Consider the following 26,663-nt stretch of genomic DNA (forward strand, 5'->3'; position numbering starts at 1 on the left):
AAGATGCTTTTGTTGGGCATGACAGAAGACTTTTTGCACCTTTGAGAGAAGGCAAAGTGCTTTTGATAGAAAGCATTTTGATCTGTGCTACTGAATCAAGAACAAAAATATTTTGCACTACTGATCTTGTTAAATGGCTGTCCCTGGAAAGTTGGCATTTGCGCATGCTTGGCTTTTAGTTCACAGAAACTTGTCATCAGGTGAAACGCTACAAATTCCCAAGGAACATGATTGAAAGCCTCAAGTTTGCCTCCTGCCATTGGCTGCTGATGGTTGCTTGCTTTGTCTATACTAGTTTTCAGATGTTGGTGCAGCTGTGGAGGTGATGAAAACAACTTGAGCACTGGTATAGACAATGCAGAAATCACTTCCAGACCAAGCAGGGTCAGCCCTGTTGAGATGGCGCCGAAAACAGCTCAGGTGTGTTTACACTTGCTGTGAAACCATTGTCAGCAAATGGGCTGCAGCACCTGCCCTCAAGAATGAGCCCAGTGTGGGCCAGCTGCAAGGAAAGCTGAGATGAGCCTGTCCACTTACGATGATGTGTGAATGCTAAAGCCATTTTATTGCTCAGATGTGCAGTGCAGCACTCTTTCCAGTTTGCGAGGTTGCTTCCTGTAGACCGTACTTTTACAATCAGCTTGCAATGGTGTCCTTTCCCAAACACCTTCTCCTACGCAAAGTTTTCAGACATTATTTCTTGTTGTGGCTTTTTTTTCAAGATCATTATCCATGTACCATTTTCCTTTAGGACACTAGCAAAAGTTGAGGTCAAACAACATGGAGCAAAATGAGTATGTTTGTGCTGTGAGAGCCTTGTAATTTCCTTTCTGCCTTAAAAAGGCTACTTGAACCATTTATTTTTTGTATTAACTGGGTAAAACCAAAATAGTGAACCACACGTAATAGAACAATTGCTTTTTTCCTTCTATATGCACTAGTTGCAAAGAGCAGCATTTGCACGTGTTTGGTGGACACTTCTCAGAACACTGAACACGTATCAACAGACTGTTTTTCATCAGGAGAGGAATGGCTGATGGTTCGTATTTCCATTTCCTTCACTGCCTACAAATAAATGCATTCTGGGAGAGAATTTTTTTTCCCACGGGAAGTACATTACTTAGTAATCCATTTAATGGCCTAAGTAAGAACTAGTATTTCTATCCTGTCTCTTGAATGAATACTTCTGGAACTTCTGCTTGAAAACTTGCTGATCTGAAGAAAATTCTGTCCATTTCTATTCTACAAAGGCCTTTACATGGAGACAGATGTAGAAAATGGCTATATCACTAAAAAGTACATAATCCACTCTTTTGTTGTTAAGAAAAGCAGTAGCACACTTCTTTTAAGACAGTAGCATTATTTTCATCCAGTGAAATTCTGTTGTAAATTTAATTTCTTCAGTAATAACAAAATCACTATAAAAGACTATGTCTGCAAGTTGTAAATCAATTAGTCAGACTATCAAGACCTTCATGCTATGATACTTCAAAAGAACACTCCAAAACTGTAACAGATCTTATATTCACATAGATTTTTTCAAGTAAGAAGGAAATGCTAGGAGTTTTGGTCTTAATTTTGCATTTATTGAAATCGTTTTTCTTTGGTAAACCTGGGGACGCATTTCCAACAGAACAGAAATGACTTAGGGATCTCAGGCTCATAGGAAGCCAGTAACATCTAGGCTTCTTAAGTCGATGATGTTTTCAAAATGTGACTCATGTTTTTATGAAGCTTCTGAAAATTTTATACACTAGTTTATTTAAGTAGTCAAAACTTCCTATTTCATCTGTCCTATTTTGAGAGTGTTTTACTCAGTCTTGGACCTTAATTAAAATATGTGTGGGGAAAATACATGCTACCACAGATGTAGCTGTACAGTGCTTTACTATGTCTTCACACATTTCTTGAGCATTTCACTTGGTTACCTCGTGAAAGCAGGGAATTTTATTGAAGTTCACACCAGTATCCAGAAAAGCAAGATCTGATCCTGTCTGGATCGTCACTCTGCATTTAATAATTTTTTTTAAATATATAGCCAAATTTTAACTAAGGATGAATTTAGGATTTTTTTTAAAGTAGAATAGGGGATTTAAAAAACTAGAGATTACTTGGAAAATTCCATGGTTGTTTTGAATCTGAGTCATGTTTTTTTGGTTAGGGATAAAACCAATTTAGAATGATATGGCTCATGCTTTAGAAATTTTGTTTTTGCTCTCAACAGATGGACCATATGGAAAAATGAACTTGCTACTGAGGCAGAAATATGAAAAGCAAGTACCATATTTCAAGCATTCTGTTTCCACAAGTATGTTCTAGGAGTAGATTTGTTTTCTTAGAACAATGAAGACAATGTGTAGTGGTTAGATACCTATTTTAGATAACTGGAATGTTAGAATAAAAAGCGGACATCTTTATTTTTAAAGAAGTAAGAAGAAAACTGTATTTTGTCCCTTCAGTTTCCCACTACACGCACTTTCAAGTATTCACTTTTATTTCTTATGTAGCTGTAATGCATCATTTCACTACTCAACATAAAATTTTTGTTCTGGCAAGTACTAGAGGGCATAGCAAATGGCCCTGCAAAATAGTGGTAGCCCTGACTGTTCTCAAGGTAAGAATCCTTCTCCACTGCCTTATTGTGAATGAGAGTCACCCTGTCTATGTTTATGGCTCTGATGCTTTTTCCAAATACGTCTTGGACCACCCAGGCAGAGGCACATCTGCCAAATCTGGGAATTGCCTTCTCCTTGAAATACAGCCCAAGAATTAAAGGTTATTTCTTGTCCACAATAGGGAAAACCAGCCCCCACTTTATTCAAATGTCCCCAAGACATTCTGTTAAAAAATTAGCCAGTCTATAACATCACTACAGAACATACACAGATGTCTGAATTAAAATAAAGTAGTCTTCATACCAGCGAAGATGGGATACCTCTGAAACTACCAAGACAATACTGATGATTAGCAAGCTTGCTCAATGCTCAGCTCTGCCATTCACTGGAGTTTTCTGAACAGTGTTTGGATAGGAAGTTGAAACACACACAAATCTTTCTTTCTTTTTCTCAAAAAAGAATCCAACCCACAGCAGATATAACTTTTCCATATTTGCTTTAGCTAAAAATGATCATAAAATTCAGTGGAGCATTCATTGCTTTCAGCAGTACAACAAACCATGAAAATCCAAAGCAAAACAAAGCCCATGATGTGCAGGTAACATCTTTCTACAAAAGAAGAGGAAACCTAGAGGTAAGCCAGAACATTGTGAGGTTTGGTGGGGATTTGTTGGCTTTTGTTTGTTTGTTTTTCTTAAAAAAAACCTGAAGACCAAAAATCCAAAAACCCCCAAAAAACCAGCAAAGACAAGCAGTCAACTTCTTCTAGGCCTCAGGAAAGCATCGCAGACCTTCACCTAACTCACTTACCAAAGCTATCTTACCAATTAGTTATTTTTAACTTTTAGTCCAAAGAGACTGGAAAATTATGCAGTTACAGCAGATGACAGTCTTCACCAGCCAATATCTCTCTCTGAAAACAGTAACATGCTCACAAAAGTATACCCTTTTCACTCAGCTCTCTTAACTACCAAGGGTGCTTTCCAAGGTTTAAAGGTTGAGCTTCCTCTCAAGCTAGTATGAAGAAGTTCCTATGACTAGTTCATCTTTGGGAGTAAAAGCTACATGACATGCTCCCAGACAGGAGGTAAATTCCAGTGCTGCAGCTCTTCATGGATGTTCTGTGATGCATGGGACTATTTGCAGCAGACCAATACAACACAATGAGGACCTGAGAAAGATGCACAAGCACCCCACTAAACAAAGTTCATATGATTTCATGAATCAAGATCAGCACACAAAACAGTAACCTCCACCATGACCATGACATTAATTGTTTTTTATGCAATTAAACACAACAACAGTTGTGAATCTGGTCTCACCAGAAACCGTTTAGTTACTAAATCAGACAATTAAAGTAACAGTTTCTTCTATATGAAGTGCAATATTCAATGCAGTTTTCCACACCCATTTTTTTCCTAAATGTAGAATATTTAGTTTACAGTGTCTGTTTCATTTTTTCTAATATAAGGCTCCAGTTGTGTTACTTTGTGCCATATAAACACCAACAGAAGATGCTGTGCCACCATCATGTAGAAGTATTTCCCAGTAAGCCTCTGCTTTGTTTCATATGCTGCTGTAGAACACAGAGCTTATTCTTGGCATTGTTTCCACATCCACATGGTTAAAAAATGAAGAAATGCAAGTACAGAAGAAGATATTTTTCAGGTGCTCCTCTAAAGAAAAAAAACATTTGTGAGACCTGATGGCTGCAACAAAAGAAACATATAGGATTTCTTACCTGCACAGGTATCTTGGGGGGTTTGGGAGGTCTTTAACCATGTAACACTCTCCCCCATTTACACAGAAGGCTTTCTGCTTTATGTCACATTTTGTGAGATGACTTGTCCCAGTTGTAGATGTGGAAGTGGCTGCAAAAGATAAGTATGAAAACACAGATCAGAGGCAGTTTTTCTTTCTGACTGGTAAGTGTACTTGTATGTGAGGGAAGAAGTAAGGCTAGGGAGGACCTGGCAAGTCCTTTGAGCTCTCTATCTGCTGCTACCACAAGCACTAATCACTTGACCCTGTATTTTGTTGATTGCCAGAGAGAGTGGAGTTTAAATACATACCTCAGAGACATACAACCCCACACTCAGCCTGGGAGGAAGTGAGGGTTTTCCTACCCCTGTCCATGAAGTGGCCTAAAACTTTTGCAACACTCATATGTATTTCCTTGAAAATGTATAATTTATGTGAAGTAACTTTTCTTCCATTAATTGCATTCAAGTGATTTTGGGGCGTGACAGTCATTTTAGATTGCTGATATAGTGTCCAATAAAATGAGGTCCTGGATGATATTTCCTCCTGGTATTGCCTTGAAGCAGGTATTTTTCAGTGAAGCTTAACTTGAAGCCTTGTGCTTATTCAAGACCTCAGTCCAGCCAGTTCCTTCTCCCCAAGGAGAGGGTGAATGGCTGAATTCTGAATGTCTCTTTCCTTGCTCATAAACGAGAGCTGTGGCTATCCTGGGTTGACTCTGTAGGGGGAAGAGAACAGCGAGGTTGGAGGTTTTGTTCCTTCCTGTGCATATAAAACTGCTACCATTGAGTTCACAGGAATCCTTGGTCCAGAGGCCAGCCTAACATCTCCTGCAGTTGGGCTCAACTGCTTCAGATGAGCATGAGGCTTTGGGACACCAATGCTGCTAAATACTATTAGGTGTCTAAATTGCTATTGAATGAAAGTATCACCCTGACCATAGTGTTTTGTGGTCTACTCCCTACTGCATTTAGGGCATACCTAGAGAAGGCAGGAGTATTGTTTGTTTAGCAACCTTTAGCTGCCAGGGAAGGGTAAGTAATCACAGCCTTAAGATTTGCCAATGCAATTTCTGTCAAGGATATGCTTTTCATAAGCTCACAGAAAGCAACTCAACTTATCCCCCCAAGGAGAGGGATAAGCCCCTTTGGTGGTGACAGTCTGCCCACATTGAGTGCAGGTGAAGCTTAGACTCGACAATATGCCCATAAATTTTAAATGGCTAAAACTAACTGAAGAGACAACCTGCAAACTGTAAAAAGTGGCAGAGATTCTTGCATGGTATTTATTTATTTCCAGACATATAGAAGTTGGGAATTTTGTCACTGTGATAAAAAAAAATCCTAGTATTTTTGTTTCTGAGAGACAGTTTATATCCTGAGGTGAAACAGTGCTACTACCTATTGACTGATTTCACTGGAGTTGACTAGAAAGCTGCAAACACCTACAGAAAAGTTGTCTGATATTTGAAACCTTTTCTAACACAGAGGCACCCAAGGGGTATGCTAATCATAGGTGATGTGTGACATCCTACCTTTTCCTGCACACACTGAATCTGAAGAAAACATTGTTTTAGCCGTTCAACTATGAACAAATACCACTTATGCATTTTCAACCATAGTATGATACAGTCCCTGTCACACTTCATTTCTATGCATTTCACATTACCTTCCAGGTAAATGCATTTTTAGCACTCAGTACTTGGGAGCGCGTACCACCTTGCCTTCTTTCTCCTTCTTCCATGCTGCCTTGCTTGTATGGGGTGCTCTCCTCTAACAGGCCAGGAAAAGCCCTCTGGTGACCTCTTCCAAAACTGAAGCTCCCTCCTGCTTCTCACTTGCATCCACACATTGTGTCATATCTCCACAGACCCTGATCTTGACTGGGGCCTCTTAGTGTTAATGAAATGCAAACATGGAATACAGATTCCTCTGAATAGCACATTCCTTTTTCTTGGCCCCTTGAAGCGTGATTTATATCCTCTCAGACCAGGATAAATTTATGTCTGGTCTAGGGGCAGGAAAAAGGGTCATGTTTTAAGAGTAGTCTGACACTCTTTCAGCTAGCACCAGTTCAAACAGGACTTTGCACCCAATTTTGACAAAAGGCTAGCCTACAGACTGCCATCCGCTCAGCAGTGAAGGGTCCTCTGTATTTGATGTCAGAGGCTTGACCACCATCCTTGAGGATCTCCCCTCCCTTAGGATGGGGAGATTTGCCTTGTAGAAGAGCCTTTCCTTCTCTGCTGGTTTGAAAGGAGCCCAGATTATTATCGTAAAGGAGATGCCTGACATGACAGGCTGTGTCATACCATATCCTAGGATGTAACAATGTGGGTGAACAATTCCATCTGTACAGCTAATGCATACTTTGAAGCCTTTGTGAGTCTCAACATGCAAACAATATTAAGCTTATCACTGCTGATAACCTATCCACCCTTTAATAAAGGACACACTTCAAGTTGTGAGCCAAATACCCTGAGGATGTCCCTGAGCTCAGAAAGCTAGTGCATTAATTTGGAAGGGGAAAACTAGCAATATTATCTGCAACATTTTTGAAAAACAAAAGAAATGCCACCATTTGCTACCCTGCTGGCTACTGTAATGTTTTAAATTGAATATTGAAGGTAGAGATACTAACAACTGGACTTGTAGCTGTCCATATTGTTCTGTAATCTCACTCGCTTTTTCTTTAAGCAGAAGTTCAATCAAAACTAGAACACCATGGAGTTTCAAAGTTAACCATGATTTCCCAACTGATGTAAGTCAGATTTGGACAATAGCCATTGCTCTGAACTGATCACTAGACATGGGAATAATCTGCAGCTCTCAGAGAAATCTCAAGAGACAAGGGCTTCACACATATTTGTGAGGAGTATCTTCACCCATGTTTTGGGCATCACATGTTCAAAACTGTTGTATAAATCTTGCACAAGAATTTTCTCTGCATTACTGATCTGCTAGCACCATAGGCCCTGTCTGCCTGAGCTTTGTAATGAGTTGAGGGGAGGAAAAAGGTCTACTGGGAGTTCTGATATTAATTTTTCTTTGCAAAGTATGCATAGTTTTTATGGCATATAGCCAGTATTCAGTGTATGCACTGTAAGCCTACTTTGCCAATTAAATACAAGAAACACTAACTATGGGTTTGGGTTTCACTTAAAGTCACATAACGGGAGAAATGTGTTTGGGAGCAGGTGTTCATCAGAGCCCATTTCAGACAGTCCATAACTATCCCTAAAATATGGCCTTTCTGCACATCTCTAGCAGACATGGTCTTGGAAGATGTTTAGTGGGAATGACCAGCAGTGATGAGGTAAAGCACACAGCTGTAGAATATGTATCTGTGCACTGTTACTTCTCCACTGTTACTTCTTGACTGGTACTAGTCAAAATTTGTACCTATTTTGTTTTTTGTAATGTTTTCTTCAGCTATACAAGCACAAGAGAGAAAAGCTTTTTTCTAAAGTCCTGTATCAAACACTTAGCTTACTGCAAGGACTAAGTTACACAGATTACAGGTAAATCACAATTTGAAAATATCATGCCTAGTTTACCTTCCCCTTTCCCTTCCCTGAAAGCAGAAACACCATATTTTAAAAAGCCACTGCATGCAGTGTGAACAAGGGCACTACTTGTAAAGCAAATATTCACACGGCACTGAAAAACAATGAGATCTGCTCCCATCCACGGGAATTGCCTAAAGGCATTAACAAGAAGAAAAACAGAAGCTATTCCTTTTACAAAAGCAGGTCTCTAAAAGGTGAATTAACGTTGTAAAACTACCTTAGGTTCATTTCATGTCAAGCAGACAAAACTTCATGTAATTCTGTTCTTACCTGGGGATTCTCTGAACCTTTTTTTCTGGTCTGAAATAGAATAATGCATTCTCCTTCTCTGTCTTGCTTTCCAAAAAACCCTCTGATGTTTAGTGGCTACAGCACCAAGACTCCCAGACCCTGTGAAGACTAGACAGACCACTGAAAGGGGCCCCAAGGGATCTCTTACTCAATTCAGACTAAGAGGGAAGAGCTTTGCAACCTAAACAGAACAGTATCCATGCCTGTTTGAATTGAGTTTCTGCAAAGGTGGTGTAAAATCAGAGGACACACTCAAAGTCATTTAAGGTAGCTAGTGAGATGCTTATGACTCAATGGAGACAAAGTGGCATCTGCATCACAAAGGAAAGTTTGCCATTCTCACTGGAAGGCCACTTACTGGAGGTAAATATGCCACCTTATTGGACTGCAGAGGACACCTTTCCAGTCTCCTTTTGTGAACCTGTGGCTCTTGCTGGTGGAGCGAAAGGGACCTGCATGGAGTGAAGGACGGACCGAGGGAGAGAAGGAGGTGCACACATACTTGCTTTAGGGGGACAGAGTGTCTGCTCCCAGTTGAAAGCCAGTTTTACTAACTCATATTCCTACACTTGAAGTTCATTTATTTCTGTGAAAGCACAGTCCAGCTCCCTCTTGACTTGCTGATGTGCAGTTTAGAGATGCACATCCTTGATCTGTAAGGTATGTTGATTCCCTGTGTAAACTTTGCTGTGGCACTTAATTCCTCTGTATCTCCATGAAACCACCTACATTTTCTTCCTGCTGAGTACTGAGCCTCTTCAACACACTCTGACTTCCCTGATGAATCCAACTTGCAAGGTACTTATAGTATTTCTGTACTGCACTGAATGAGGAAAGCTGCTGGTTCCAGTGTAACTGTGGGCAGCAGAAGCTATATGGGTACTTTCAAGGAGAAGAAAAGCCAAAACCAGAGAGCAATCAAAGATTAGCCCCTTTTTGAAGAGACAAGACTTTCCATTTTACCAGGTGTGTAAAAATATGTATTTCATGCAGTCCTTCATACTTAATTGTTTAAGACCTGGAACTGCATTCATGTAGCTGTGAACATACAAATAGTTTTAAAAAACCTACCAACACCAACAGATAAACTCCAGAGGAAAAAACCCTCCAAAACAACAAAGTCTCTCTGTGAGACATTTACAGTCTATTTCACTGGGCTGCTCAGAATTTTTCACATTGTTTTTGTGATTTAATACCCCAAACTGGCTGCTCAATCCAGTTAAACATTTTTTTCAGCTTCTCTCTTCACAAATAACATGCAGCGTAACAGATTCCTGGGCCCTCCACAAGAGAAGAGGATCTGTTCAGCCAGCAGCTGGAATTGAGTGCTTAAAAGTTAGTGGAATTGCTCTCTGGCCCTAAGACAGTACTTTCTCACTTTGGCACTATCTCTATGAAGATCAGGGCTAGCAAGAAGGAAACAGGAAATCGCCGGGTCTGCAAGATAGAAACTTCAGGAAAGATTGAGAGCACATAAACTCTTGCTGAACCAAGGCGGCATGTCTCTCTTCCCCCTGTGACATGGACTCAGTGGTGATTTCCTTTCACAAATTCTGCCTTAGCAAAGCAAAGTAAAAAAAAAAAAAAAAACAAAAAAAACAAAAAAACACCACAACAAAAAACCAAAAATAACACCCCACCAAACACCAAAGCACAGACACTTCAGCTTGCTGCACCACCCGATCGCTTCCTCCCCGATAGGCCAACAGACTGACCCAGTTGGCAGGCGCATGACTGCGAGACCTGCACAGCATCTGACTCACCACAGAGGGTCAAGAGGTGACATATGCTAAACACTGCTGATCAAGAACCATTTTTGTTTGCTTCGTTTAACTTTGAGACGGCAGAAAGCATGGGCACAGACACATGAAGTTCACAAGTTGTTAGTGAGGAAATGCAATTACTGCTTGCAAAAGAAAGTTTTGAGAAGGGTGGAAAACACAGGCTGTGGAAGTATACTAGTGAACGGAAAGACCTGGTTGAAACTGAACTTTGAGACAAGGCATACTTTTTCACTGCCATGAAAGATGTCAGCTTGCACTTGAGGGTGGTGTGATAAGTGAAAGGTTTGTAAGAGCCTTTAGAAAACATTCCCCACCTGGTGAAGGGAGACATGAATGGCGAAACACAAGGCAGTGACAGAACAGAGCATCCCAAGAGGAAAAATGTGTGTGTGGTAGGAAGGGACAGAAAGTAAAGAAAAGAAAGGAGGCACAGAGGAAACATACATAGATTGGACCAATGCAGGAAAAACAGGTCTAAGCGCAGGAATGCTAAATTGACAGCCAGACAAGGAAGTGCTTTTACTATAGCGAGACAACATTGCAAATTCCAGGAATGGGTGGGAGGGTCTGAAAATTTAGAGACCTTAGATTAAAGCAGACAGCAGACAAGGAGCTGAATGCAAATGTCATGATACAATGAATGTTATCCAGTGTGGAGTCCTTTGCTGCACTGAAGAACATCCCATCGTGCAGAAAAATCTGCGTGGCCAAATTAACTTTAGGAAAGGATTCCTGGCTCAGCTTGTTTTGGAGGCCACAAGACCTCTTTTCCATGTTCACTGTGCAGTAAGGTAAGGTACATAACTTATTGGTCTTGAAGTAATGGGCTGAATAATGGGCTGAGCCCATGCTAAACCAGCATTAATTTAGGAGGTGCTTCATCATGTGTGTCTTACTCCTGTGTATCTCACAGCTCTTCCACAGAGCTCTGAAAGGTCTCTTCAGCTTGCTGACCACCAGGGGAGATGCAGAGGAGACTGTCAAAACTGAAAAGAAGACTTAGAGTGGAGGTGGAACTTCACAAAGCAAGAGCTGCCTTGGTTGTCCAGTTCCTCTCCTGTTTGTCCTGCTCCCAAGGAAGCCATTACACTCAGAAGAGAAAACAGCTGTTGGACAGGTGAGAAGCCATCTTCTGCTAAGGCACAGATACCAACCTCAGGAGAACTGATTGCACAAATCACTAGGCAGATCAAGTTTTCCCGTTGTTGTCATGGCCCTGTCTAATAGAAAGGTGCTATTGCTTGCAACCATCTGCAGCTGCATTGCAGCCTGGAGGTGACGGATTGTCTCTATATGGAAATTAAACTGCTGGCAGGAGGACTGGACTCAAGGCAGTAAAGCAGAGAAGGGCTTTAGGCTATTTTCTCAAGTCCCAAATGTCCTGGCTCTGCAAGGTAGTGTAGGGGGGCACCCTAATCCAAAGAGCATCATTTCTGTATAGAGCAAACAACCATACCCGACGATTTTAACTCAAGAAGACTTTTCACTTAAAAAGCAGAGAAGAACCTTGACAGAACTGAAAGGACAAGCACACAAAGACTGTGAAGATTATGAAGACAGACTGCTGTCCTTCAACAAAATGTCCAGAGGGAATCTGAACATTATCTTAAGGCCCTGCCAGCTACCCAAATCCAACTGCAGATTTGGCATGGCAGCAAGCTTCCTGAGAAATGCGGCAGCAACTACAGTTGTACTACCACTGCTTTCCCTGCCTTGGGATGCAAACTCTTTTTTCTCTATTCCAGTAGACATAGGATGCTTTCTGTGAGGGTTGATCATTTAGCTCACTTGTTCTGTAACCAACATTCAATTACTCAAATAAATAATGGTAGAAAATCTAGGTCTGATTAGCTGCAGTTAGATTCAGCTCAGGTAGCTGTGCTGTCTTACTCCTCCTGAAAATTACTGTGGCAGAGGATTGTATTACAGATTCCATCTGGTACCATCAAGTTTGCCCTAATGGGTATGCAGTGATACTGACATAACTACTTCCTTATCACATTGAATACTGAAAAAATTTCATTCCATTATAACAAAGTGAGTCAAAATCTATTCTTGTTCCTCTTTCCTCTGAAGGATTTTTCTTATTAATTCCAAGTAACCAATATACTTGTGCAGATCAGTGCAAAATGTCTTTACCTCTTTAGTTCTATCTACTCACAGAGAAGCAGGGATAATAAAGACTATTTAGCAGCTTATGAAAGAAAGCCTGAAAGCTTTTTATTACAAATTACGTTTCATATAAATTCAACATGATAATCCCTGCCATGAATCCTCTTTCAGGAAAGCGCTGCAGCAAGAATATAACTAAAAGTGAGCCAATAAGCCCACACAAATTTGAGACTGCACTCAAGCACCTGCTTAATTTATTGTCACATTCACTTCCATGTTTCCCCCCTGTGTCTTTGTAAAGTTTTTCTGAAGGAGAATGGATTTCAGCATGGTGCCTTAAGTGTTTAGCTTTGTTGAAAGCAGGATTTACCCACTGACATACCTCGTGTTAAATAAATTTGCAAGAGGAGTCTGTGTCTGCAACCTTTCCTTGAATAATTTTAAATGTCCAGTCCAGGATTCTTAGGCACCCATTAATCTGTCTCCTACTGCATACTCTGCAGTGAAAAACAAATAGGTTACTAATTCCACAATGAAACAAGTTTTCATGGACTTTGAAGCACATCTTCAAAGTCATTAAGGACATGTTCCCTCCCCATGCCTCCATCCCCAAAGCACAGAAGACTATCTGTTGCTTTCCTTGTGGCTGTCTGCTTCAGGGAGGTAGTCATGAGAGGAAGCCTCTGGAAATGTGAGGCATGACAGGGATGTGCTAAACCTGAAGGCAATTGAAGCTTAATCTCTTCAACCAGCTGGAGATCCCTGGGTGGTAGGGAAGAGCAGAGTGGCAGAGATTAGCTTTTAAGATATAATTGTAGCTCTTGTCACAAGCTCTGACACAGACTAGTGCAGAAATATGCCTTCAGTTCTGAGTTAAAGATACAAAAAAGGCATCTTCTCTGGAAAACACAAAGGGTTGCTCACAGGTTGCCAAATATCTCCTTGGTATCTTTGATAAGAAAGCATTACAAGAAAAGATTCCCAATAGACAGGCAGGTATGAAGATAAGCAAAGAACAAGAATGCTTATCAAAGACAACTTCCTTTCTAATGCACTCAATTTATTTGTCAGTTTATCTGGATATTTGTGTTATACCAGAGATTTCCATGGCCTTAAATTTTTTTACTTTTTTTTTTTTTTAATTTTAAATTTCCTGTACAATTCAAAACAAAATTTTGAAATATAACCTGTAGACAAGAAGACAGGCTTTATTCTCTTGCTGTTAAAAATAATACCTCAACTTGAAATGTGTCAATTCCCTTGGAAAAAGGTATGATGAAATCTCAGACAGAACTGTTAGGTCTCTTATGCAGGTTCTGCTAGAGGATCCAGTCTTCTGTCCTACTTGGGAATTTCTCATTGAGACCACAGAAAAATCCTCTCTGGGTGGCTGAGAGGGAAATTTTGACTGTGTTATCCACCAGCATAGCCATGGGGCCCCACTGTTTCTGAAGAATAATGAGTTACCACTTCCCTGTTTGGAATTTCTCTCTCGAGACAAGAGTGGTGGAGAGAGACATTATTAGGTTATGCCTTGCTTATAACAAGATTCTTTGGACTCTTTAAGCAGGGTCCTTTCATTGCAAACTGTCAAAGCACTCAGAATTCCTATTAAAGAAAGAGCTTTCTGTAGCAAGGGGACCTTTTCTCATTTCCCTCCCTAATTTCCTGCCTGGAGGTATGAAATTGTCACTGTTTATAGTGCTGCTTAAGAATGAGTGTGTGTGAAGTGGCACTCAGGGAAATCATACTCGTGACAGTAAAAAGACAAACAAGAATGGCCTAGAAAACATGACTACTAGGGCAAAGCAGAAAGATTTCAGGTTGCCTAGCCTGAAAGAATTTTTTTTCATAACTGTGTAGTGTAGTCCTGGTGGGACTGATTCTGACAGGCTTCAAAGGATTGCGTGATGTGTCAGGAGCAGTCACATTAGCAGGCAGCAGCTCGGTGTCCTCAGTGAACCCTGCCCAGGACCTCTGTGAACTGCTGCAGATGGCAGCCGTGACTATAGAAGAGCAAGTTCTCACACCCAGACCAGTCCTCACAGTCTGCTCTCTTTCCCCTGCCCTCATTCCTGCCACTTCTTCCACTGCCTGCATTAAAAGGTGTGCAGTAGTTCACCTTGGGCTCACTGACAAAGTTTTGCAGCAAAACTTCAGAAGTTACTGAAAGAGCAGTGGAATGCTGCCCGTTACATCTGCTGTCAATTCAGGCTTTTTAAAAATGAATATAGTAGTATATTTGTTGCAATAGAAAGGACTACTTTCTTTTTATCAACAACACTGACACTGTTTGTTCTGACATTATTTTTTTCACCTGCTAATCTTATTTTATTCAGCTGTTGTTTCTTCAGTTAAGCTGTATTTCAATGTGCTGATACAGTAATGCCATTCAATCAGTTCTTAAGAAACATCAGAGAGGACTATGCAATAAACATATTACTGTACCAGACAGTTTTTAAATGTTTATGAAAAGGTTGAAGTTTTTTTTTTACTTAAAAAGAAATACATGAAAACAAGCATAACATTATTTTTCTAGCCTCTAAAAAACAGTCTAGTAACAACCATTGCAGAAAAATAAAGTGTGTTCTTGTTGAGAAGAAATGGCACATTTCCTCCAGCAGTTAATTTCTACAATCTGGTTATAAATCTGTTAAAAAATCAGATTTATAATGAAATGCTAACAGATTCCAGGCAATTGCTGTGCTAATAGAGCCACTTTAATACTCATGCATTCATGCAGATACAGACCTGCAGAAAGAATGGATTTACAGGAATGAGAAAATGGTTCAACAGCCTGATCAGGACAAGACAGGCTCTGAGTGAAGGGGAACATGCAGTCCAGATAAACATACTTCCTACAGAAAGCAAAGATTTTTGTCCAGCTAAGGGAGGAAACGTGGCAACAATGCATGCAGCCACATAGCCAAAAGAACTGCCCGGTGTACACGTGGCAGTTGCCTTTCCAGCATAAAGTGAGTTGCTAAGGCAGTCCTATCGTTGGTCATTGCTCTTCAGGTTTAAAAGGGATTCTTTGCTGGTATGGACCATCTCATGTACAAGGAAAAGCTGAAGGAACTGAGTTTGCTCAGCCTGGAGAAGTGAAGACTTCAGGGCGACTTAACTGTGGCCTTCCAGTACCTGAAGGGAGCCTACAAGAAAGATGGAGGCTCACCTTTCTTCTGCAGACTGGGCTAAATCTTTCGGGTTCCTTGCAGAAAACTGTTAGTTCATGGGGATTTCCCTCATCACATTGCTTGTCAAATAGCATTATTCCATGGGTTTCAGCCAGCAATTTAACAAAGTCCAAAAGATAACTGAAAGACTGGAAGAGAATAGAACACCTGAGCTCAGCAAAAATCTGTGTTCTTTACACCAAAAAGCAGAACATGTTTCATATATTACTGTTATTGGGCAGATGTACCAATCTAAGGACAGAAAGAGAGAGAAGCTCCTGAAAGTCTTGAGGACAGGACAGAAATTTTGCACAAATCAGTGAAAAGGGAAGCTACCAAATGTTCAGGGCCAACATCATAAGTGAATACTTGACAGAGACAGCAAAGGAGCTCTTCTGAGGATACAGAGGATGCAGGCTTTTTTTTTTTAAATAGTATCTTCTAATATGAAGTAAAACAAGAAGATCAAAAGTTGGAGCTGTTTAAAAACCCTGAGCTAATCTTAAAAAAACCCTGAGTTTAGTTTGGAACAGCAGAATATATATATATATATAAAATAATTCACTAGGTATTTTTATTGTTTTGTTGCTAAGCCTTTGATCTTATCTTGTATTGCAGTCCAAACAGTTAGACTTCCCTTTTTCCTTCTGAGTTAAAGCTAAAATGTACCTCGAAGAAGGAAACCAAATTTCGAAGGGATTCTCTCTATGTTGTGTGCTGGTTGCACTAATTCAGCATTTTACCATAGCCAGGAAAACATTGCAATTCATTGCAAACTGCCTGTAAATATTGCTTTCAAAGACTCCTTGGCTGTTGTACCCAATAATGTTGCAGATTGAACAGTAAGAAGCACATTACCAGCCTGTGAAAGAATAAAGGATTTAGTAATGGAAAATTTTTGTTACTCTTACAAATTTACAAATTTTGAGAGAAGGTTGAGCCTTTTAAAAGGGCAAAAGTAGTAACTGGTTGATTTCTCCACGACTGGAAAGAGTGTGGGGGAAAGGACTAGGATGCCAGCCTGGCATGTGTGGCAGTCTCGTGGCTGTGCCCAGGCATCACATCCCTGTGCTGCCAAAGCTGCTGCTGTTGGCACAAGGCTGCACCAGAGACCTGTGGGAGATGCTTTTGTGGAGTGGTGCCTCTTCCCTTTCAGCTATCAGCCCTCTCCTGCAGCCTTGCTTACCAATCTGCAACCTGCAGAAACTCAGCAAGCTTCCCGGCACAAAGATCTCAGTAAACATAAATTAAGAACATCACTTCTAGCCTAAACCTGTGTTTTACAGGATGCATTTCCTTGCTGGAAAATACTTCAAGGTCAGTGAAGACTAGTCAAAGTTTGAGTACATGAGGGCAAAACAGAATGATTTTTCTTTCTTCAGGGTGATTCTCTTACAGCCAAGCAAAGCTGACTTCATGTCTTTTCCAACTTTCCTCTTGATTCAGAGGCCTATGTTAGCTGTCTATCTTATTTAACCTTGGTCAGCAGGACACAGATAGTGCTGTGGCAGATGTTGTCTTCCTCCACTTATTCAACACTGCTTCGTTCCACCAAAGCCATACATTTTGTTACCGGCAGCAGCCACATCACGGAGGTAATGAAAGCCTTGTGTTGGTAATATGCCAGTGGTGAGCTAAGTCACATGGCTTGTGCAATCTCTTACTCTCACAGTGCTGTAGATGTGACCTCTGGATGTCATTAATTTTTCATGGCCTTTATGAAACTCACTGAATGGGATGAAATTGCATTTTGCTGTGCAAGGAGTCTGCTTTGATACAAAAGGGCAAACAGTCCAGGAGAATTTATCTGCCAAAGTCACTTATGACTTGAATGAAATAAGAAACTGATGCCACTGAGGGAGGGGGAAGGGAGACAGAGAGATCTTCTCTCATGTTTTTGTATGATTTCTCTGCCTTTATTTATATGTACTAATGAAGAGTGGTCCTTGGAGAAGTTTTCTTTAATGCTTTTAATGCTAGAAGCAGCTCTTCAAAATAAATAGTTTGAGACAGTGCTGACATGAAAATGAATGAATTTGAGCATCAAAATAAAAATTTTCCTTTTTAGCTAGGGATGAAAACAAAGACTAGATTAGAATACTCACACGTGGGAAAGATAAGTCTAAATCAGTGGGCGATAGCTTTAATTAAAGAGTTGACTAATGGAAAAATTAATTCACAGATAATAAACTAAGAATTGTATGAAATACATTTGCTTAACTACTTTTTTTTCTCCTTACTTTGGTCTGTTAGTTCTGTGTGGTCTTGCAGAAATTTACTGCATAGGATCTTCTATTCATTACTCATGCTGGTCAGAAGAAATGTGGATATCAAAGAGATATCCGTTAAGAGATGATGCTAGAAAAAAATAAATTTAAAAAACCCTTTTGTATATTTTGCAAAACTAGAAACAAGCTCAAGGAGTCTGATGAACATATTAACAAATTTGTGCTTCCAAAAGAACGAGGACCAACTTTTCAGTTCCTGAGTTTTTTTCCTTAACTAGTAATCAAAACAAAAGAAAAGCTTCAAGAAATCAATGGACAGCAGTTATGAAGAAGGAGATAGCAAAAAGATTGTTTAATATTTTAGAAGGCATTTGAAAGTAAACAATTTGGAAAAGGAGCTGGATCAATATTTATTTCTCTACTTTCTTGAAAAGGAATGGGAAGACTGACAGTCATAGTTTCTGCTGCAAGGAAACAATTTTGTTTATAATAATAATAATAATAATAAATATATATAATATAATATTAAAATTTGCTCTAAATTATGATGAAATACACTATATGAAAAATTGACAGAAAAAGGAAGATATATAAAGCTTTGAACTGAACAATTATAAAAATCTTTTAGGTATATTGTCAAGCAGCTTTTGTCTGGTGCATATCTTGTGCAGATCTATAAGAGAGGTGCATTATATGCTGTTCTTGTCATGGACACCATTACCTCTGTCTGAAAAGTAATACCAATTTTTCAAGAAATTCTATCAAAAGTGCTTCCCCTCCTTCTCCCCCCTGACTTCCAACCTTGTTTTAGTGTTCTGTAGTTAAGACAGTCAGAAAGTGGCTCTCCTAAAATAAAAAATAGAAGCAGTTTGCTATGGCATACTGCTGGTTTTGTGGTTTTGGTTAGACCAACGTGAGAAACTGAGCTCATCCTACCTAGAAGCTGCCCAGAATTAGGGAGTCCAAAACTGGAGGTACCTAAAAAATCAGCAGTCTCTTCCTAAATTCTGAATTTAAATGGCAACAGTATGGACTCCTAGGAGAATTGGGACTCTGTTGTCTTATAACTGAGCTCAGTGTTTGGCCCAAAGTCAATAGCAGACACATTTTACTAATGAGGGAGAACAGGATGCAATTCATTAACTCCCATCTCTCACACACATTCAGTGTGATCTGGTGGAGTGTGTCCCATTGAAAAATAAATGGAAGAAGCTATCACTTTGAGATAAAACAGGAAAAAGCAAATATCAGGGTTTCATCTTTAACTGTATTACTGCTTGAAATTTGCTAACTAGACTGTTTCCAGTTTCAAAAAGAATTATGGCTACCTAAAATTATACTTCTGACTCCGCATGGAGCTGAATCCAAGTCTGGCTCTCACTGTTCCAGCAGTAGATCTATAGAGCACATTTACCATTTCATTACCATTTAACACTTACCCTTTCCGCTTTCAGATCCTTTTACCCTCAACCAGATAGTTTACTTTAGGCTATGTCAAACCAGCAGTTCATTCTGTCTGTCTCTGTTTCTTGTCACAATTTTCTCTCTAGCCATTCTTGCAGCCTTTCTCTTCACCACTTAAAGCCACTTCCCTTTCTCGTCCCTGCCCCGACGCCTGCCCTTGCAGCACAGTCCCTACAGGAGGCAAGGACAGGAAGGGTGTCTGTGGGCTCCAGCAGCACCACACCTTGACAAATGCTGGCCTGCTCTCGCCCATGCCAGTCAGGTGTGCAGCAGCCAGAGATCTGCTGGGATGGCAAAGGGACAACTTCTCTGCAAGCAACATGAACAAGGCCGTCCTCTTTCCCTACCTGTAGGTATGTCTCTGTCTGGAAGAAGGAGAAGCGAGTAATCAGGTCTAGGAAGAGAGGCTGGGAGATGGTTCATGTGTGGGAACAGGCTTGACACAGTAACCAGACCCATTAGTAATTGCATCCTCTGCATGTTCTGGTGTGCCTGGCTCACCTCCTAGACTGACTGCTCTCTGGTTATATCTTGATACAGAACATGCCCATAGTATTAAATAAAAGGTCACAAAGAAAAGCCTCTGTTCAGCTACTTAGTCTTGAAAAAAGGCATTTTAGAGCTTATTGCTTTGGATTCAAACTTGGAGATTCAGCTTTTCTGTGTTTTTTTTTTTTTTTCTCCCCTAGCACTTACCTAGGTCTTTCTGGATTTTCAGTAGAGAGCAGAGAGTGACAGGCACATTATGAGAGGAAATTACCAAGCAATAGACCTCAAAAGATGTGAGGCGATTATCTGAGCTAATTCCAGCAATGAAATAAGGAAGCTGGAAAAGAAACCCCCTTTCTTAGTCTGTTAAATAATAAGCCTAATTAAATTTTGGGCTTCAACTCTATGCAAAACCTGGCACAGACAGCCTGCTTAAAGCACTACCTTGATGGTAGTGCTTGATACCTTCCCAAAATGTGTGCAAGGAATACCCATTGGTAGGTGAAGGGACTGATTCTCAGCCTCACAGGCTTTCAAATGCCTTGAAAAGCCCTGTCCAGAGTCAAACTTCAGTGAGCAGATCTGGAGAAGCTCAGGTCACCTGGTCCTGCTATGTTCAGTGCCAAGCTACAGTCAGCAGAGCTGTGGGAGCATCCTCTGACTGTGTGGTAATGCCAGCCCTGCTCATCAAGAACAGAAATTTCCCAGACATGCCAATCCTTCCTGTCCATCCTGCTAAAACACAACCAGCTCAGTGTCAGGTTTTGTGCTCTGCTCCAGCTCTGCACCAGCTACCTGTGGAACTGATTTTACTGTCTGATCAAATCATGTGCTGGTTCAGCCTGTGCTTTTACATATTGCAGCCTAGTAATGCTCCCTCAGTCCCTCCCCAGTTATGATACAATGTCATTTTGTGAGATTATCGTCTCCAGAATTCTTTTAAATTTACAATAAAAGTAACACAGCAAACAAGCATGAATGCAGATCATGTCTGCCACCCACGATCATTTTATAATGACCTCACAAAAAGCGAGATTTCAAGGATTCACATCAAGCAAATCAAGTGAAATTTTGCAGTTGGTGGCATGCATTCTGGCAATGGTCTGTTGAGTGAGAGAGTCCAAGGCAAATAAAAAAACTTCAAGCTCATAGAAATATAGGAAAGATTCTTAAGGAAACATAAGGAAAAAAGTAGAAAATGTATCTCTGACCATTACAGTATGTCCACAATTACAGTTTTTTACTTTCTAAAGAGCATGTTCAGCCACTAAGCTTACAGCCAATTTGTAAAACAAACTTCAGTGTTCTAAATACTTGTTTTGAAGGATCAGCAAACCCTGAAGAGGAAAAGACATACATGGGAAAGAGAAGAGTGCTTATGGATCCCAAGACTTACAGATCTTCAGATCCTTTATGTATGACTGCTATTTTTATCCCTTGGAGTGCTTAAACTCATATGTTTGGTTTCCTGCCTACTAAATATAATGTCTGCAAAACTTTTCTTGAATGAAAGATTGCACTTCCAGGTGGACATTTAAGCATGTGGAATCACATATCACATGCAATTCCCAGTTCCCTGCTCATGAGTCTGGATCAATTCCCTCATTCCTTAGAATCAACACATTACCACATTAAAAAAAAAAAAACAATAAAATAAAATAAAATAAATAAAAGAAAAAAAAAGCTTTGGCTAGATTTTATTGAACATATTCCAGAATTCAGCTTTGCCCTTGACTCTGTCTTTATTTAAATATTTCTTCAATTAAATAATGATCTCATACAGTATATTTTTTCATAGGTGTTGAGTATGAACAGCTTTCACTGGAATCAAAGGCACTGGCAAGTGTTTATTACTTCTGTTTAATTAATCTTCTATGTTTTTTTCAGACATTCAACAGAAATCTCTCATGGCAGTAGTAGTTGCCAGCTTTCAATGAAAGAATAATGATTTTTGAGATGAATGGCATGTTGCCAAGGGCTTGCAGGCCCTGGACGTCCAGCACTGCTTTTGCATATCTGAGCTGATCAATGAATTTGGGCACCTGAGCATGTGAGTACCCAGCTGGACTAACTGAGACTGCCCTCATCAGCCCTTTCTTAAAATGAGGCTGCATTAAAAATTGCAGGGAGAAGCATCCTAACAGCTCTTCTATTTTTTTTCTCTTTCTTCTTATTTCCATGTAGCTCACTGTGGTGACACTAAAAGTGCATGGAGGTAAAGAATCTAGGAACATTTTATAGTTACAGTACATCCAGGATCTCTAGCCTTTTCTAAGGTTCCTGTGAGGATACAAAGGCTTATGCTGGGATTGCTATCAGAATTTCTTCTTCCAACACATAAACAAGCTCACAAAAAAAACCCCTTATAACTGCATGCATCTATTTCAGATTAGATGAAATCTGGGCTTGATCTCCTCTACTGCACAAAACTCTAGGCTGTGTGCTCTCATTGAAAGTACTGGAGTCTTAAGGGAAGGAGGAAATCTTTCTGCCATACATGACAGATGAGGTACTGCTAAAACCAGATGAAAAAGTGGCTGGGAAGAGACAACCTCATTTCTCCTGGGAAGCAGCAGAAGCAGATGAAACTGTATCTTTCTTCCACCTGCCTTCTTATTTTCATAAGCCTCTGTGGAGGAACCATCAAAGTGCTGAACAAATGTGGACAAGGATGTGGTGGAAGGGAAATCCAGTTAGACCAAAATCCTATTCCATCCATTGATGGTCCAAGGTCCTGTTGGGAGGGCATTGGACTTACAAAACAGGTCTGGAGCCTTCCTCCTCCTCCTCCTCCTCCTCCTCCTCCTCCTCCTCCTCCTTCTCTTCTTCTTGCTGACCTATTCTTCAAGCCTTGCTATATCTCTCAATGTGGCTGACAAGACCTCAGAGGGTACATGTGACAGGTGCCCTCTCTGGCCATGGGCACCTTTGCATGATTTGCTAAGGCCCTGCATCAGGAGAAAGAGGAAAAGGACAGCCAACTTCTTTATGGACCATGGAAGATGTTTGTGCAAGGGTGCTGCCACCAAAACACCTCTGTGTCTGCACCTGATACTTGTTCCTCCGAGATGGGTGAACAGGCAGAGCAGCAACAGAAGGCTCAGGCAGACAGGCCCATACACCAGGAAGGACTAGTGACACTCTGGTGTGCTCCCCCTAAATCACATTCTGGGAATGTCTCCAACAGCTACAAGGAGTGCTGAAAACAACTGGCTTCTTCATTAGCATGCTGGGAGTTAACATTGAGTAAACACATGCTCTTCTGCCCTTTCACCTCTAAACCAGGAAAGTAATTTTCAGTCTGCTTATAAAGGGCTATTAAGAGAATAAATAATCTTATTTCAAGGGCTTCAGTCTGCCCCACAGGGGATGTGCAAAACAGCTGAAAGACAGCAAACTGGTTAACACCAGCTGGGAAAGAGCCTTGTGCCCAGAGATTAGGCCTTCTGTATGTACCACAGCCCTACCATGCAGAAATATACGTAAAAACTGTCACATTCCAAAACCATGGAAGCTCAAGAATCTTTTGTTCCTGAAATCACAACAAACACAGTTCAGCTGCAGGCAAACATCAGCTCGTGGACACCTGGACATCTGTCACATTGCCAAGCTGGAGGAAGACCAGAACATGGGCAGCATCACATCAACTAACAGGGAGCCCAATCAATGCCAGAACATACATGGGGCAAACAGCCGGTCCCTGGTATCAGTCCCAAAACACTGAAGCCCGTGCAGGGTCTTATTTCCTGATTGTTTTGTTTCTTCAAGCACAGTGTTCTGCTACGGTCATGCACTGGTACTAGGGTGGTGTGAGTCTCCTAGTTCCTCTGGCTGTTGGAGGCAGAAACTATCTCCTTCAGCACATGTAAGTGTCTGTGCAATCACTGTTCTGGTTTGCTTTTTTCTCCCACCAAGAGTACACATGTATTATTAAAGGAAAAAGATCCTTGAAAGGGTGAATGAATTTCAAGCCCATAGAGAAGGCAGACCAAAAATTACAAATGTAAATTGGGATTGCTCTTGGAGGGGTTTGTCTTATCCCAACCAGAATTAAAATGTTACTGATTTCTTGTGAAATTATTATTATTAATAATAATAATAATTATTATTTCTTATTACTATTAGTATTAAGAAAAGTAAAAAAAAGTAATTGATTTTGCTTTGCAGCTATGGTTTGTAAGTGAAAACATGTGTAACATGTGTCATCTCCTGTATCACACATTGGTTGTGTTTCTGTCTTTCTGCTTTTCAGTGTCCTTAGCCTGTTTACTTCAGAAAATTTGATCTGATTAGTTAGAAGAACTTCTTTATCATGTTTAATTTGTCCTTCATACTCTCTCTGCTTTACTTTTTGGGATCATATTTTCTCTGAGTTAACAAAGCATACAGGAAGTTTTCTCTGCTCATCTGACAAATTATTTAAAAAACACAAGCATGATATTGAAAGAAACCTAATCTCTTGTTACAACATCCAAATTAGACTGTTTGATAAGGGCTACAGATGGTCTTGGTCTGGTAGTGCAGAGAAACAGTGAGCATTTTTAATCCAAATCCACCTGTAAAGAATCAGGTTTCAAATTTTAACATGCTGTGTATTTTTTTTCCCTCTCTCTTTCTGGAGAGCGAAAGTCTAGCTACTACATCTGTTCCTAGCCCAGATCCACACAGAATCTGTTCACAGGAGCAAATCTATTCATTTTTTATCAGCCTGGAGCCAGGACATAATATTCTAAAGAGAATTGTGTTTCCTGCAAAGATCTACAAGGAGTGGAATAACTGAAAGCAAACTCTGGGACTGCCCTCTGGAAGTCATGAGATGTTCATCAGCCATAACACAGATCCCACAGCCTGAAGTGGGTTATTAGCTCAGCCTGTGCACTAGCAACAGACCTACTGCTCACCCCTAGCTGTGCTGTCCCTGCCCTTTCACTTTGGATATGCTGTTGCAAGGTGGTTGAAAATGGAGGAAGACAAGTCTGTAAGGCTCAATCATCACTTGGCAGCAAAAGATAGACCCAGGAGAAAGGCTTGTAGGAAGGACTGGTGCTGCATTTGCTGTGGCTACTCATCTCTGCACCATCCCTCCCTTGTTCAGTGGGTTGTCCTACAAGTTTCAGAAGACCTTCTCCTCTATGGGGATATGACAAACATGGTACTAACTGAGGCAGAAGGTCCTTCTGCCTGTGTGCTTTGGGATTGGAGGTGAAAGAGCTCTGGAGTACTGTGATGCATTCCTGTCTGCCTAGAAGCAGCTGGTTGTCTGCTCTTGGAGAGCTGCCATTTTTGTCGCATGATACTGTCGACTGGCCTGAAGAACCCCAGCAAGCTTGGTTTCTGATAACCTGATAGATTAGCCAATGGCTCCATCCATTCCTTAGCTAAAACATTTCCTTCTGCTGACCAAGCTCAACTGCATTGTTTCCTGGACTGAGACAGTGCAATCTTCCTCTTCACCTGTACATCACCTTGGCCTGTATTCCTGTTTTGTTGCATTTGCAGGACTTGAAATTGGCCAGATACTGCTACTTGTACCTTTACCACATAAATGTTTCCAAGAAGAATATGGCAGTTTCCTCCAGGCAGTTCCAGTTCTTTTCAGACAACTCCATGATCAGAAATCTAATCCAATAAATCATTGTTCTGGTTTCAGACTATGATTTTCTGTGGCAACAAGCAATATAGGATTGACTTTAATCAGCTTTTTAGTCCATCAAGCAATGTGACTAAGAACATCCTTGCTTTTTTACTAATGGACATAGAGAACAGAATATCCTGTCAATTGTCTCAAGGCCAGTTTTAAAATCACCATGTCTTCCCTCAAGTACTTTAGCACCAAACTCCTCACACAGGAAAACTCTTGGGAGTTATTCCTCACTGCTATTCCTCTAACTTCTTGATGACTCCCTTTCTACTCTGCTATTTTAAATATGAAATTAAGCAGGACGCAGCACTCCAGAGTACTGGAGTGCATCACCATTTTGTATTAAGGCATTATGACATTTTCCCTATAGCTTTCCTATTCTAATTTGTATGTTTCCTAACAACTGCTTGGGTCTTTGACCACAGTGATATGTGCAGAAGAGCTCTTTTAATGGCTTTAAAAATAGCAACAACAACAATTACTGAACTACAGCTGTACTAAAATAGTAGAATAAACTTTGCATTTCAGAAACATCTGTAACACAAATGAAGACTTACCCCTATGGTCCTTTCAACACAAAGTCAGCAGAGAGACAAAAGATAAGAGATGATATGGTAGACAGAGGGTCAGTAGCCGAGACAGAGAAAACACTTGGATATCCTGAGTAAAGACCAAGAGTGTGACTGAGTGCCTCGGTTCTGGTTTTCTCTTGGGAAATGGATAGCTGAGCTAATTACACCTATGTCCTTTATCACTTCAAGCAATCTAACCAAGTGAGAGAGGAACCTTTACAAAGGACTGTTAGGAATACACCTGTTTCCCCAAGTCTGTTTTCTTGCATCCAGAGGCCTACCTCTCTCACTGTCCCCCCAGAGGCTCTCTTCTTCCTCTTTGCTCCCTGTATCATGTATTATTTGCCAGATCTGTTTAACATGAATCAGGAGAAATAATCGTTTCACGAGCTCTGCTCTAACAGATCTGCACAGATACGGTCACCCAAGAGACAACGAAACTTTAACTGACCTACTTGTAGCCAAAGTTTAACTTTCAGCAAGGAAATAAGCAATGACTTTGATCCAAAGTTTTCAAGGAAGAAAAAAAGGAGAAAACCAAAGATAAAAGTCAGCCAGTTATTCCTGAAAGACATAATACACTCCACAGTGTATTTTTCAGGGTAGAGGGGAAGGAGGAAATGGGGAGCTCTTAACTCATGTTCCTCATTCCACAGGTCTCAGGGGTTCTTTGAGTCTTACAGCTGGTCTGATTTATAAATAAGTGTATCTCTCACTTTTTATTTCTTGCTTCTTTGTCATTTTCCTGCTGGCACATCTGGTCCAAGAATGGCCACTAGACAGGAAATTATTGCAGACATTTTAATGAACTTTCTTATTGAAGTGACAGTTTTCCAGTTACCAGACTCATGTTGTTGAACCTGTGTGATGCTAAATGAAGAAGAAACCCTCTATTTTCTCCTTCACCCATTTCCAAAACTGATTTTAGAATAGAAAAATTTCCGGTATAGATATCATTCTCT

The 26,663-nt window shown here is 40.4% G+C and overlaps 1 protein-coding gene across 29 annotated transcripts in view; it reads right to left on the reverse strand.

Moving 5' to 3' along the window:
• Positions 1-26,663, reverse strand: part of NRG1 (neuregulin 1) — a 447,143-nt gene that overhangs the window by 22,834 nt on the left and 397,646 nt on the right. For 26 of the 29 annotated variants that reach the window (XM_068176234.1, XM_068176240.1, XM_068176238.1 and 23 more), the window contains one exon: positions 4,357-4,486. In XM_068176234.1, the coding sequence (XP_068032335.1) occupies positions 4,357-4,486 (130 nt within the window). Of the gene's footprint in view, positions 1-4,356; positions 4,487-26,663 lie in introns of those variants that run through there. The other 3 variants (XM_068176254.1, XM_068176253.1, XM_068176252.1) reach the window with 1 other exon arrangement.

The sequence above is a fragment of the Anomalospiza imberbis genome, chromosome Z, assembly GCF_031753505.1.
Source record: "Anomalospiza imberbis isolate Cuckoo-Finch-1a 21T00152 chromosome Z, ASM3175350v1, whole genome shotgun sequence".
NCBI classification, from domain to species: domain Eukaryota; kingdom Metazoa; phylum Chordata; class Aves; order Passeriformes; family Viduidae; genus Anomalospiza; species Anomalospiza imberbis.